Here is a 13,719-nt window from a genome sequence, read left to right on the forward strand (position 1 = left end):
GTTGGTAACCAGAGGACACAGATTTAAGGTGATTGGCAAAAGAACCAGAGACAACATGAGGAAACATTTTTTTAAGCAGCGAGTTGTAATGATCTGGAATGCACTGCCTGAAAGGGTGGTGGAAGCAGATTCAATAGTAATTTTCAAAGGAGAATTGGATAAATACTTGAAGAGAAAAAAATTACAGGGCTATGGGGAAACAGCAGGGGATTGGGACTAATTGGATAGCTCTTTTAAAGAGCTGGCACAGGTACGATGGGCTGAATGGCCTCCTCTGTGTTGTACTATACTAGTACTACGATAGAACTGAGGGTTATAGCCCTCCAAAAATGGATTAAGGAACCATTCGTAAAATATCCACCAAATCTACATTTTTTTTAAATGAGAGGGGATTTGCACATGCTGCTGACTGTCTCACTGTGCACACCAGACATAGTTCCTATCTGTTGACATATTAGACTCTGCCTTGTGCATGTGTGGTGATTTGGGACACAAGATAATAATCGATACAAAAGGCCAAGTCTGCTATAATGGAGTACCTTTTATAACAAAGAGAGTCTCTGAGATTAAAATGATACCCAGGGAATGGCAGATCTCGCAAGAGCCATCATCAAAAATTAACTAGATCAAACATTTGTACGGATTAAGTTCTCAACTACATTAGCTTCAGTTCAGTTGACCTTTTCCTCAGAGTTTAATAATTGCACGGAGAACTTTATTTCACGTGGATAATATAGATTTTTTTTAAATGTAAATAGTTTCAGATGCTGAGGTGCAGAAGCTGCCATTTGTTTTTCTACGTTATTCTTGAACTATCCTCGGCTTATGACAAATTGAAACACTGACCGCAAATAAATTTGAATAAATTGTATGGGAGAAAACACAAATTAAATCTATTCACTATAACAGAAACGAACAAATACATTTCAAATCTTCATGACTGCATTGGTAATGTTCCCCTTGTCATTTCTGCTACGTTTTACTCCATGTGCACAACACCCACAATCTCATCCAGTAATGTACACATTATGGGATTGACCAAGTTAATCCAATAAAAGAATTAACATGGTGTTTGGTGCATAACAAAAGTCAGTGGAGTAAAATAGGGTACAATGCTGTCTAGGCCCGATAGTACATAGTCCTTTATTTGCGCACAAACAAACTTCAAATTGTCCAGAAATTCAAATTAACCAATGCAATAAGTGCAAAACAATTTTTGAATTATCCAGTAATATGAACGAACCAACTTCAAGTTAAGGGTAGTCTGTACTTAAAAGAAGTGTCAGTAAATCAATTAGCAAGTAACAGCAGACAGCTTTAGTATGGCAATAGCTACAGGCATAATGCTGTATTCTCTTTTAGGAATGGCACTTGTTTTGTTTGTAATGTGATTAAATGTGTTTTTAATATACAATTATTATGAATTTTCCATTAACTGTCTTGAATTACTGGTCATCATTGAAGTGGAGGTTAGTATGTTCTAAAAGTAAAACTGATTGTCTAGGCAGGTTTTTTATAATATCCAGGGGAATACACATGCAGAGATTCATGGGTAAAGCAAGATTTTCACAACTTGCCCTGGAGCCGATCAGAAACATTGTGCACTTGGAACAACAAACTTTCCAAGTGACTTACTGGCTGCTTGAGAAGCACTGATGGGTCATTCTTATAGGTGCTCCGTGACTGGCTGTTAATTTTAATTACTTCTAATGAAATCGCATTCTCAGGAAACGCAGCTTTCCCTGTCAGTGAATGAAAAAGAACAGGGGGTTTTCTCCAACCAGAGAACACACCCCGTAATGATGTGGTATGATGGCCATTGTAACAAAGAACCATAAAACCAGCAGCAAGTGCAATGGATCGACAGGCAACACCCATACCCGACATTATACCATGGGATGCTAGTGTATAAGGCGTTAATCTCGACTGAAGTGATGGGAAGAATTTCACAGAAATGTACTAAATGTTCATTTTCTAGTATCACATGGTGAATTTTAAGGTTAGGTTCACTAGTTGAAAGGATCTTGTGTTAAAATGGTTCTGATAGTGTTTTCACTCAAGACAGGTAAATAAGGCTCCTTGCAATATTTGCATATCCAAATGATGCCAGTGTCAAATGCTGCCAGGCCAAGCAATGCAACATATTAAATATTATGCATTCCTAAGGTGAATCTAACAGTCCAAGAAATAGCTGATGTTCAACAATACCTGTGAGATCCCTTTCCCTGAACTGTATCATTGGGAATATCATTGTGTCAGCAACCTGTTTAGCTAGCTCTGTATGAAGAGAATTTAGCTGTGAAAAAAATAAGTGATTTTATTAGTTACTCACTGCCATTCAGTAATGAACTGACCAGTCAAATTACAGTTCTATTAAGTAGCAGGTTAACTTTATGCTGGAGGGATCACAGTGCACATTGCCAGTCATACACAAGGACCAAACATCTCAGCACAACACGGACCCAGCTTTCAAGTCCAGTCACCCAGTTGTATGTGCAGATCTCTCCTATCAACCAACACAGAAAGAGAATTTTCACCCTAAGCACACGTGCATCAAAGGTATTTTAATCAGCTGTGTGACTGCAGTTGTGGCTATTAATATGTACTGAAAATATACGGGAAGTGTTCATCATACACCCGATTCACAGAACAAGACAGAGAAAAGCTCCGGTCACTCTCAATGTAGAAAATGGGACTTTTTTGTTTGCGGCCCCCCCCCACCCCACCAAAAGATAAATGAGTTTTTTTTTTAAATCTTCATTTCTGGTGGGTGCAACTAATGCCCAGCTGTTAACCGGCCACAGAAGCCAAGCCCATGCACGTTGAAAGAAGTGCATTTTATTCTGTCTATCGATGCATCACAGCCCCTAAAGTAAATCACAGGTTGTACCCACACCAAAGCCTGGAGACGGCACCAAGGTACACAGGCTAACTGCAGAGTTAGCCTCGAGTTTCCTAGGCACAAAGAAAAGTTTCAAATCAACTGTTTAAAAAGCTGTAGAATTCAGCTCTTGCACAATGCAGTCAAATTCAATTGTAGATTCCAGTCCTTAAGGCTCAGAAATTGTGTCCTTGATGTTTATTTGGGTCTGTTGCACTCAACGTCAGGGTTCGGACAGAAAGGTCATTGACCTGAAACGTTAACTCTTTCTTTCTCCACAGATTCTGCCTGACTTACTGAGCTTCTCCACCATTTTCTGTTTTTATTACATTCAACTAGTGGCTGTTTTAGCAGATTGATTGTTTCAAGTATTGCACATTGGGCAAAATAAGGAAGGATTTACAACTTGTTAATCTCCTTGCATTTCACACCTTATATACTTACCTTCTAAACTGGACTCAGAGTTTCTGCAAAATCAGCTGATTGAGGAGCTGAGGTCATTGGGGTCACTTAATCCATGCACACTTCAGATACAGGTGAATTGTGCAAAATACAAAATTCAGAGAATTCACAAAGTGCACATCAATGGGGATTGAATGGTTGGTATCACCGGACACCATTTGGAATCAGAACACCAGGTATGGGCACATCAGCCACTGGTTCCAATACATTTACAGTGGAGAAACTCTAGGGGAATGAAGGGATACGGGGATCGGGCAGGAAAGTGGAGTTGAGGTCGAAGATCAGCCATGATCTTATTGAATGGCGGAGCAGGTTCGAGGGGCCCTGTGGCCTACTCCTGTTTCTGTTTCTTATGTTCTTAAACCTGGGGAAGGGAAACAACCAGAGTGCTAAATTCTGTGGCTCTTTCCATAGGCACAAAGTACTAGGAGCCCTAGCTGTGAAGAATCATAGAATCATAGAAAATTTACGGCACAGGAGGCCGCCATTCGGCCCATCGTGTCCGCGCTGGCTGAGAAACGAGCCACCAGCCTAATCCCACTTTCCCGCATTTGGTCCGTAGCCCTGCAGGTCACGGCTCTTCAAGTGCACATCAGATATTTTTTTTAATGAGTTGAAGGTTTCTGCCTCTACCACCCTCTCAGGCAGTGAGTTCCAGACCCCCACCATCCTCTGGGTGAAAAAAATATTCCTCATTTCTACTCTAATCCTTCTACCGATCACTTTAAAATCTATGCCCCCTGGTTATTGACCCCTCCGCTAAGGGAAATAGGTCCTCCTTATCCACTCGATCAAATCACCCTTCAGCCTCCTCTGTTCCATGGAAAACAACCCCAGCCTATCCAATCTTTCCTCATAACTAAAATTCTCCAGTCCTGGCAACATCCTCATAAATCTCCTCTGTACCCTCTCCAGTGCAATCACATCCTTCCTGTAATGTGGTGACCAGAACTGTGCGCAGTACTCTAGCTGTGGCCTAACTAGTGTTTTATACAGTTCCAGCATAACCTCCCTGCTTTTATATTCTATGCTTCGGCTAATAAAGGAAAGCATTCCATATGCCTTTTTAACCATCTTATCTACCTGTCCTGCTACCTTCAGGGATCTGTGGACATGCACTCCAAGGTCCCTCACTTCCTCTACACCTTTCAGTATCCTCCCATTTATTGTGTATTCCCTTGCCTTGTTTGCTCTCTCCAAATGCATTACCTCACACTTCTCCGGATTGAACTCCATTTGCCACTTTTCTGCCCATCTGACCAGTCCATTGATATCTTCCTGCAGTCTACAGCTTTCCTCCTCACTATCAACCACACAGCCTATCTTTATGTCATCCGCAAATTTCTTAATCATGCCCCCTACGTTTAAGTCCAAATCGTTAATGTATACCACAAAAAGCAAAAGACCTAGTACTGAGCCCTGCGGCAGCCCACTGGAAACAGCCTTCCAGTCGCAAAAACACCCGTCAACTATTACCCTTTGCTTCCTGCCACTGAGCCAATTTTGGATCCAATTTCCCACATTCCCTTGGATCCCATGGGCCTTTACTTTTTTGACCAATCTGCCATGTTGAACCTTGTCAAAAGCCTTGCTAAAATCCATGTAGACTACATCAATCACGCCACCATCATCGATCCTCCTTGTCACCTCCTCAAAAAATTCAATCAAGTTAGTCAGACATGATCTTCCCTTAACAAATCCGTGCTGACTGTCCTTGATTACTCCGTGCCTTTCTAAGTGAGAGTTTATCCTGTCCCTCAGAATTGATTCCAATAATTTGCCCACCACCGAGGTTAGGCTGACTGGCCTGTAATTACTCGGTCTATCCTTCGCTCCCTTTTTAAACAACGGTACAACGTTAGCAGTCCTCCAATCCTCCGGCACCACGCCTGTATCCAGTGAAGTTTGGAAAATGATTGTTAAAGCCTCCGCTATTTCCTCCCTGGCTTCTTTTATCAGCCTGGGATACATTTCATCCGGCCCTGGTGATTTATCCACTTTCAAAGATGCTAATCCCCTTAATACTTCCTCTCTCACTATGTTTATCCCATCCAATATTTCATACTCCTCCTCCTTAACTTCAATCCCTGTTTAACAGTGCACACAGCTTGCTACAGACAGTCAGGCAGTGGTTTGCCTTTGACCAAAGCAGAGGCCATTCTGGAGGGACAGTGCGCTGAAGCTGCACACCAGGAAAGGAAAGAGAATCATAAACTGGCAATCAGACTGCATCAACATACCTTGAATTCACCTGTCCTAAATGTGATTGCATCTGCCTCTCACATATCAAACTAGCAACTCATTCAAAAACTCAGATGAGGAGCATCATCATTGGTATGTGTATCAGGTCATAGCCTATGTCATTCTGGTTCACGATCAACTAACATATTGGTGAAGGGACAGGGAAATAGAACAGAAATAATTCCACGTGTAAAGGGGAACACCATAAGGTAAGGGAACGCAAAATATTACTTCAAGGGAAGGTATTGCAGGATATTACTTCAAGGTACAATTAGCGTGTCCCAGCCCAGGGTTTTACTTCCATTGACTGGTATTAGTCACCTTCATCACACGACCCTCTAACTGCTCCCCTTTGTTATCTTCCTTCAATGATCTACCACAATGCTCTACTGCATCTTTGTTCTTCCCTCTAATTTAATTTAGATTTTGGTTCATTGGATCACTTTTTGTATAGAATCCACAGCACAGACACAGGCCATTCGACCCAACTGGTCCCTGCTGGTGATTATACTCCACACGAGCCTCCTTCCACCCTGCCCCCCAATTCCGCTATTCCATTCTCCCTCATGTATTCATCAAACCTCCCCTTAAATGCATCAATGCTCTCTGCTTCAACCACTCCAAGTGGCAACAAAATCCACACTCTCCATCCAAACCCCCCCCACTCCAAACTCGCCATTTGATCTGTTGGTGGCCATCCATTTATGTGCCCTTGTTCCGGGTCCCCCACAAGTGGAAGCCTCTCCACATCCACCCCATCAAACCCCTCCACAATTCTACACACCTCTATAAGGTCTCCTCTTATTCTTCTCTTTTCCGTAACTTATCCCAAATCTTGTACCTTACACCCAGAGCAATTTGCTGGGACATTTTAATATCTTCAGTTTCTCACAGCAGGCATGCTTGGATTTCTCAGAGATTCGCAACCATTTTGCAATGTCAAAGGAACTGGCTGTCCTCTCATCTCCGCATTCTAATTATCAAGAACTTATGACGTTCAGTTGCTTCACTTACAACTTTAGTTTCTCACAAGTGAGCTCCATGCTCTAGTTTCACACATTCAACATTCTCACATATAATTGCCACTGTATCAATAATAAGTTACACAGGATAATCTAACCAGAACCTAAATCAGATCAGTGAAATCAATAACCAAACTGCACAACTGGACTCAATAGGAAACATTAGTCATTTAATTGTAAAACACAGCTCGCCTTGTACATATTTTTGCAAAAATTCCAATTCTTGATGCAACACAGTCTTATATTCCCAACAGAAAAATCTACTTTCTTGATAATTGACGTGGAGTATATCTGGAATATATGTGTGCCATTTTCATCCAAAACAAATATAAACGTGAAATGATTCCACTATTTGAAATACACCAGCTCCCAAAGCTGCACTTATTGTCCACCACTAGTCACCCAGCTTGCTAGGCCACTTCAGAGGGCAACCATGTAGCGTGGACTAGTCACACATTGGTCAGCCGATAAGAGTGGTAGTTTCCTTTCCCTGTAGGACATTAGTGAACCAGCTGGGTTTTTACAACAATCTGGCAGCTTTCATTACCAGATTTATTGAATTCAATTTCACACCTTGCGATGGTGGGATTTGAACTCCTCACCTGAGTTGCTAATCCAGCTGCAGGATCACTACACTACCATAACACCACTGTACTCAACAGGTTAAAAAGCATATCATTTTCATGTATTACCTCATCTACAACTCTGGCAAAACGCTGAAGGGTAGAAATCACTTCATCGTCCCCTTTGCTCAAGGCGAAATTCTAAAAAGTGACAAAGCATTTCAGAGTTAGATATACACAGCTATTTGAATTATTTTTTTTGCAGATTTCTGCTTTTTCTACCCTCCTTTGCAGAAGGGAACAACAGCTGGAGTCCAGTTCCAGGTGTGCCAGATGTCTTCCAGTACCACGTCCAATTGGCCGATCTACATTTGAGATGCTAGGTAACAGGGATAGATTATCCTCGTTACTAATTCTAGTGAAAAGGTAGGCACAGGTATAAGGGGTTATTCCCCATTTGGTACTCGCACCTACTTTTTCACTGAATTAGTGATCTGGTGGGAAAAGATGGTCTTGTCAGCAGGGTAATTGATGGAGCACAATTCCTGACCTCACCTGTACACCTCTGCCCAGTTTCAGGTGGATGTCAGGGATATCGATCAGGAGTGGGAATGTTAGCTGACTTTCCTCTCCATGGCTAATGAGGCCAAGGTTGGCCTTTCTACTGCTGCCCCAGTGACGCAGAACAGGCGGGCCTTTTGTGGGGCTCTGTGACATTTCCTTTACCTACTCTGCCAACAGGCAAGCTTATTTAAGTTTATTAGCGCACTGAAATTAGGAATACAAATACTAAACGAGTTTGCCTAAATTTTTTCTCTGGGTTTTTAATGGTCTAATGTAGACTACAGAAAAGAATTCCAGCTGAACACTTAAATATTTGTATCCTAAAAATCCATGGTATGATTTCAGGTTCCAAATCTATTAACTATAAAACAAACTTTGGTATGAAACACTCATTTTAAGATGCATTTGTATCAAGAAAATATTTGCATATTAAGTTTTTCAATGAAAAGATTGGCAAGAATATATTACATTATAATGTTACTGTATTGATTGGAGACCCTCTAAAGGTGCATGATTGGTTTGTGCTGCTGAAGCCCGAGATTGAGATTCTCTGTGTTTACGTTACGATTTGGTTCAAGTGCAAAAAAATGTAATTGGTGCTCAGCTATTAGCAGAAATATCATTTCTTTTGAGGTAGGACTGCTCAAGACTGCATCAGCTCAAAGTCATACATATGAAATAGGAGCAGGAGTAGGCCATACTGCCCCTCGAGCCTGCTCCGCCATTCAATCAGATCATGGCTGATCTTCCATCTCAACTCCACTTTCCTGCCCGATCCCCATATCCCTGATTCCCCTAGTGTCCAAAAATCTATCTATTTCAGCCTTGAATATATTCAACGACTCAGCATCCACAGCCCTCTGGGGTAAAGAATTCCAAAGATTCACAACCCTGAGTGAAGAAATTCCTCATCTCAGTCTTAAAATGTCCGACCCCTTATCCTGAGACTATGCCCCCTTGTTCTAGACTCTCCAGCCAGGGGAAACAATCTCTCAGCATCTACCCTGACAAGCCCCCTCAGAATCTTACACGTTTCAAATGAGGTCACCTCTCATTCTTCTAAACTCAAAAATATAGGCCCATTCTACTCAATCTCTCATCATAGGACAACCCTCTCATCCCAAGAATCAATCTAGTGAACCTTCGTTGCACCGCCTCCAAGGCAAGTATATCCTTCCGTAGATAAGGAAACCAAAACTGTACACAGTACTCCAGGTGAGGTCTCACCACACGACTAATCTACATTGACAGTAAAGCTGTGAAATCAGTTGTTTGTCATTCTTCTGTAATCAGTGAAGGTAGTATGTCCACAGTGGGTAGCACTCTCCCCTCTGAGTCAGACGGTTATGGGTTCAAGCCCCACTCCAGAGTCTTGAGCACACATCTGGGCCCACACTCCCGGTGCAATACTGAGGGAGTGCTGCACTATTGGAGGTGCCGTCTTTTCAATGAGACGTTAAACCGAGGCCTTGTCTGCCCTCTCAGGTGGATGTAAAAGGTCCCATGTCACTATTTCAAAGAGGAGCAGGGGAGTTCCCCCCGGTGTTCTCGTCAATATTTATCCCATAACCAACATCACTAAAACAGATTATCTGGTCATTTATCTCATTGCTGTTTGCTGTGTGTAAATTGGCTGCCACATTTGTCTAAACAACTGTCACTGGAAAGCAACTGATGATTATGCAATTGTGATGACAGGATGGGATACTGTATAAACATGTACCTTTTCTCATAACTGAACGTACCAATCTCTACACATAGACTAGTTGTTAATTTGACATCTTTAAAAGACAGCAATATGGATGTGTCTTCCGTCACCTCCTCCTCTTCTCCAAGCGGCAGGAGGCAACCTATTTCTTCCACTATTTTACATCCAGCAGATGGGTTGTTTCTGTAACAGAGACCCCTTTTACGTGGACAGGTTGTTAGTCTGACTCTCAGCCCCCTACCAAAAGGTCGACTAGATACGATTGTGGGGGGCGGTCACCACTCCACTCCCACCGGATGAGAGTACCTCGCTGGATGTCAACCAGTATTCAGAGACCAGAGCTCTAGTCTCCGCTTGCTGGGGCTCCATTACCACAAGGATGATGGTTGAGGATACTGCCCAGACTATTCTACAATCTTAATACTTCTCCACAGGATGAATTGATGGAAATGTAGAGACAATCTACCGGACATATTTGTCCCCCTCACCAAAAATAATGAGAAATAACAGCTGAGAAACAATTCAACACATTGGAGCGAAGTTTTTAACAGGAACCACAACAAAGATTTTCGATCTGAGACTTCAACAATACAAACCAAACATGGTACGGGCCCCGTCACCCACAGTACGGGCCCCGTCACCTTATAACTGTAAGTAATTACTATAAAGCCCCAGGTTCATGTTGTACTTCACTGGGTAATATTTAACTGTGAAGTTAACTAACAGCATATAAAAGACTGGATTTGGATAAATATCAATTGACTACACCCTAGAATAATAGTGGAATCTGATGATAGATTGATTCGACCAATAGTGATAATCAGTATACCAGAAAGCAGCGATCCACAGTGTAATTGAATGAAAGGAATTAGTTGCTTGAAAGAGGAATATTAAAAGGTGCGGGGAGTGAGCAGGAAAGTGACATCAGACTAGGTGGCTTGTGAGTGCTCGGCAATGCTGCTCCACACTCAGACACTTTAAACAGATGATTAATCAGCTGCTCTGCCCTGATCTCCAATGGGCTGTTATGTTATTGATATAAAAGGAATACGGCCACTTTTATTTTCTTCTAGTCATTTGAGCAGCATGCTGAACAGTGCTTACCAGCACTTCCATTAGATGAGTGGTGTCTCACTCGGTGTCAGTTTGCGAGCACTGAGTAGTGTAGCATTAATAGCAGCATATCCGGGAGGAGAGGCAGAGCAGCTGGTTAACAGCACTGCAATGAGTCATCCTCACGATCCTTTACAGTTAACCAGTTAGCAGCTTCTTAATGTAATAACCATTCATATGCTAGATCATTGAGATTACAACTATTTTAAATTCACAGGTTTTAAAACAGAGGAATTTTTCTGCCCTTCTGGTAGATTATCACAGTGGACTGTTATCTATCTGGCACGACTTGAGCTGCTTCAGAAAGTAACCAAGAAAGGAACATTAGAATAAAAATCTCTACCACGTTCTTACCTGTTTCTCATATGCAAGAAGCTGTTTGGACAGCTGTTGAGTTGCGATACTCATTTCATTCTGCAAAAACAAAAAGCTAACACATCAGCAACTTTCTGAGGTATAAAACATTCGGCTAGAGACAATACAATAGAATGTTTTCAGATAATTTGGCAAGAGGTTTGTGAAGTGCCTCAGTGCTCCATAATCTGCAGCCTGCAGAACGCAAACCCATCAAAACAACCATCAGTAAGATCAAACTATCAGTAAAAGCTCCCTTAGACTATGCATTAATTATAATTGGTCACTACACTATGACAATTAATGACATTACTCTTAATTCCAATCACTGGAATTAAGAATTTGTTTAACTTTTTGCTGTTATTTACGTTGCTTAATTCAAATTATTGGATAATTCACGTTCTTATCCATTTTTGTAATATCTGTAGTAGGCTGTACACAATCAAAACACACTGACAAAATCAATGTTGGCCTTTTTGCGTCATCTTTACAACCCCTGCATGTTTAATAGCTGTAAATACATTTGATCAGCTGAAGCCTCATAAGAACTTTGCTTTGGTGGGTATCAATGTTGCAATAAAACTGCAATGATATTTGTATATTTAATTTTATGCGCTTCCATTGTATCCTGTTTTTTAAAAATGAAACCTACCAATAAAGAATTTAGTGGCTATCTCTGCCTAAAAGACAACATTGATGATTTTTTTAAAATCTCATAGGACTCCAGTGCTGTGCAAGTACAGCAAAAAAGTATTTACCACAAACTTAAGCAGTCTTCCAGTAACCCAACATTCTTTAGTTGCACAACACTGTACAAATAGAAGTGTATCGCAGAGACTGGGGGGGGGGGGGGGGGTGAGGATTGTGATGTGCAGATGGGCTTGGAGCATTGCATTGCTGAAATGCTTATGGCCAATGTTCTCAGGAAAAGGGATTGGCCTGTGAAAGCACAGGAGCTAGTGCTACATTAGTGTTAAGTGAAACACATTTGTTATACGTGCATATTTGCTAAGAGATCGCCAAACATATGTAGAATAGGCTCCAAGTTCCTCAGCTGCTCCTGTGCAGTCAAGGAGTAGACAGCAAGGGCATCAAAGAGCTTTATTCCCAAAGAACCATGTTACTAAACTCTGCACAAAGGTCAGTGTTAGAAGTTGCACAATATCAGTAGGCGTGGGATCTGGGTGTTGGTAGTTAAAATAGGTGCATGGCATTTAATACAAATCTTGACACTGGGTGCCAAATAAACCAATGCCGAGGTTAAGGTGACCAAGAAGATTGAAAGGTAAAGAATCAATATGCTGTTATAGGAACACTTGGTAAATGTACATCGGCAAGTGTTGATGACTAAATATAACTTTTCTAATTATAATGGAAGTTTTAAAGCTTCTAAAAAAAAAACTTAAGGACTTTTGAAAGGCAAAGAACTAGTATCAAAATAGAAAAAGTGCAGACGACTTGTGTGTGCAAACAACAGCATGCAACTGCTGCTGATAATGGGAGCATACAGCTGACAGTGAGGCTTTATATACAAGGATAGTGAAAGAGCAACTCATGCAAGCATGGCAAGAAAGGGGCTGTGTCCCTAGTGCCCATAGGGTGACAGCACTTGTTATATGTGGAACTGAATGAATGAGGAGTAAGTTGGACTGATGTGAGGTCAAAGGTAAAGGATGGGTACATACCAGACTTTAAAATATTTAGAAGAGGAAGGGAGATGTATCATTGTCAGAAAGGAAGCACCTGGCAATCATTAGTACAGTATCCTTCACCGAAGAAAAGTAGAGGTCCAAACCAATTTGAACCAAAACCTGTTATCAATTACCAGTGTTAAATATTGGGACAAAAAAAGGAAACTAACATGGAGTTATGTGAAAATATAAGAAAATCATTAAGGAAGGATTTGGGGGAGCTTTAGTTACACTGAATTAGTGAAAGAGATTCAGTAATGGGAGATCGAATTATATGAATGAATGGCCATGCAGATTTAACATTGAAACCAGTACTAATCCGTACATGAGGCAGGAAGTGGGAATGGAATAAAGAAATTTCAGAAAAACTGAGCAAAAATTAGACAGTTTTAAAAAGATATTGGAGAGGATGAAAGTGCAATTAAGTTTTCTACAATACAAAGTGGATGGTACTTCAGGAGCATGTTTCAAGTTTTTTAAAAATTAATTGTTTCAAAAAATTTTCAAATTTGCAGGACTTTCCATCAAACCCTTTATGCTCTCCATTTTGTCAGTAAAACATTGGAGTCGATCAGCCAAGGGAATTCTCCTTAAATCACCCAACACTGTGCTCAGTCCCAAGCAGATGTTCCCAACCCGACTCATTCCCTGTTGAGTCTTTGCTATGTTCTAACCACAAACATCATCAATGTGAATTCAATCGAGGCATTCAAAAAGGAAAGACATATTTCAGATTCACCAACAAGTAAAGGGATATTGAAAAGGTTTGTAGAGATTGGACTCACCTATTTTTGTGTTATTTTTCTCTCTTCTCAAGTATTAAAAAAAAAATCACATATTGCTCCAGTAATTGTTCTGACTGACTTTTTATTATTTGACAATCTAATCCTAAAGGCATTTCTCATATAGAATTATACAACACAGGAGGCCATTTGTCCCATCATGCCTGTGCTGGCTCTTTGAAAGAGCTATCCAATTAGTCCCACTCCCCTGCTCTTTCCCCATAGCGCTACAAATTTCTTTTCAAGTATACATCCAATATGTACTCTGCTTTACAATGTATAATGGGAATGTGCATCCAAGTCAGTCAAGTGGTACTTTTCCTGTATTCCTGAGCTCC

The 13,719-nt window shown here is 41.0% G+C and overlaps 1 protein-coding gene across 1 annotated transcript in view; it reads right to left on the minus strand.

Annotated features, from left to right (window-relative positions):
* Positions 1-13,719, minus strand: part of LOC137341491 (DCC-interacting protein 13-beta-like) — an 84,472-nt gene that overhangs the window by 52,391 nt on the left and 18,362 nt on the right. Inside the window, exons 3-5 of the mRNA XM_068004597.1 lie at positions 10,909-10,968; positions 7,299-7,370; positions 2,209-2,296 (exon numbers count right to left, since the gene is read on the minus strand). Coding sequence (XP_067860698.1) covers positions 2,209-2,296; positions 7,299-7,370; positions 10,909-10,968 — 220 coding nt within the window. The remainder of the gene's footprint in view (positions 1-2,208; positions 2,297-7,298; positions 7,371-10,908; positions 10,969-13,719) is intronic.

Source organism: Heptranchias perlo, chromosome 24 (assembly GCF_035084215.1).
Source record: "Heptranchias perlo isolate sHepPer1 chromosome 24, sHepPer1.hap1, whole genome shotgun sequence".
Lineage (NCBI taxonomy): Eukaryota > Metazoa > Chordata > Chondrichthyes > Hexanchiformes > Hexanchidae > Heptranchias > Heptranchias perlo.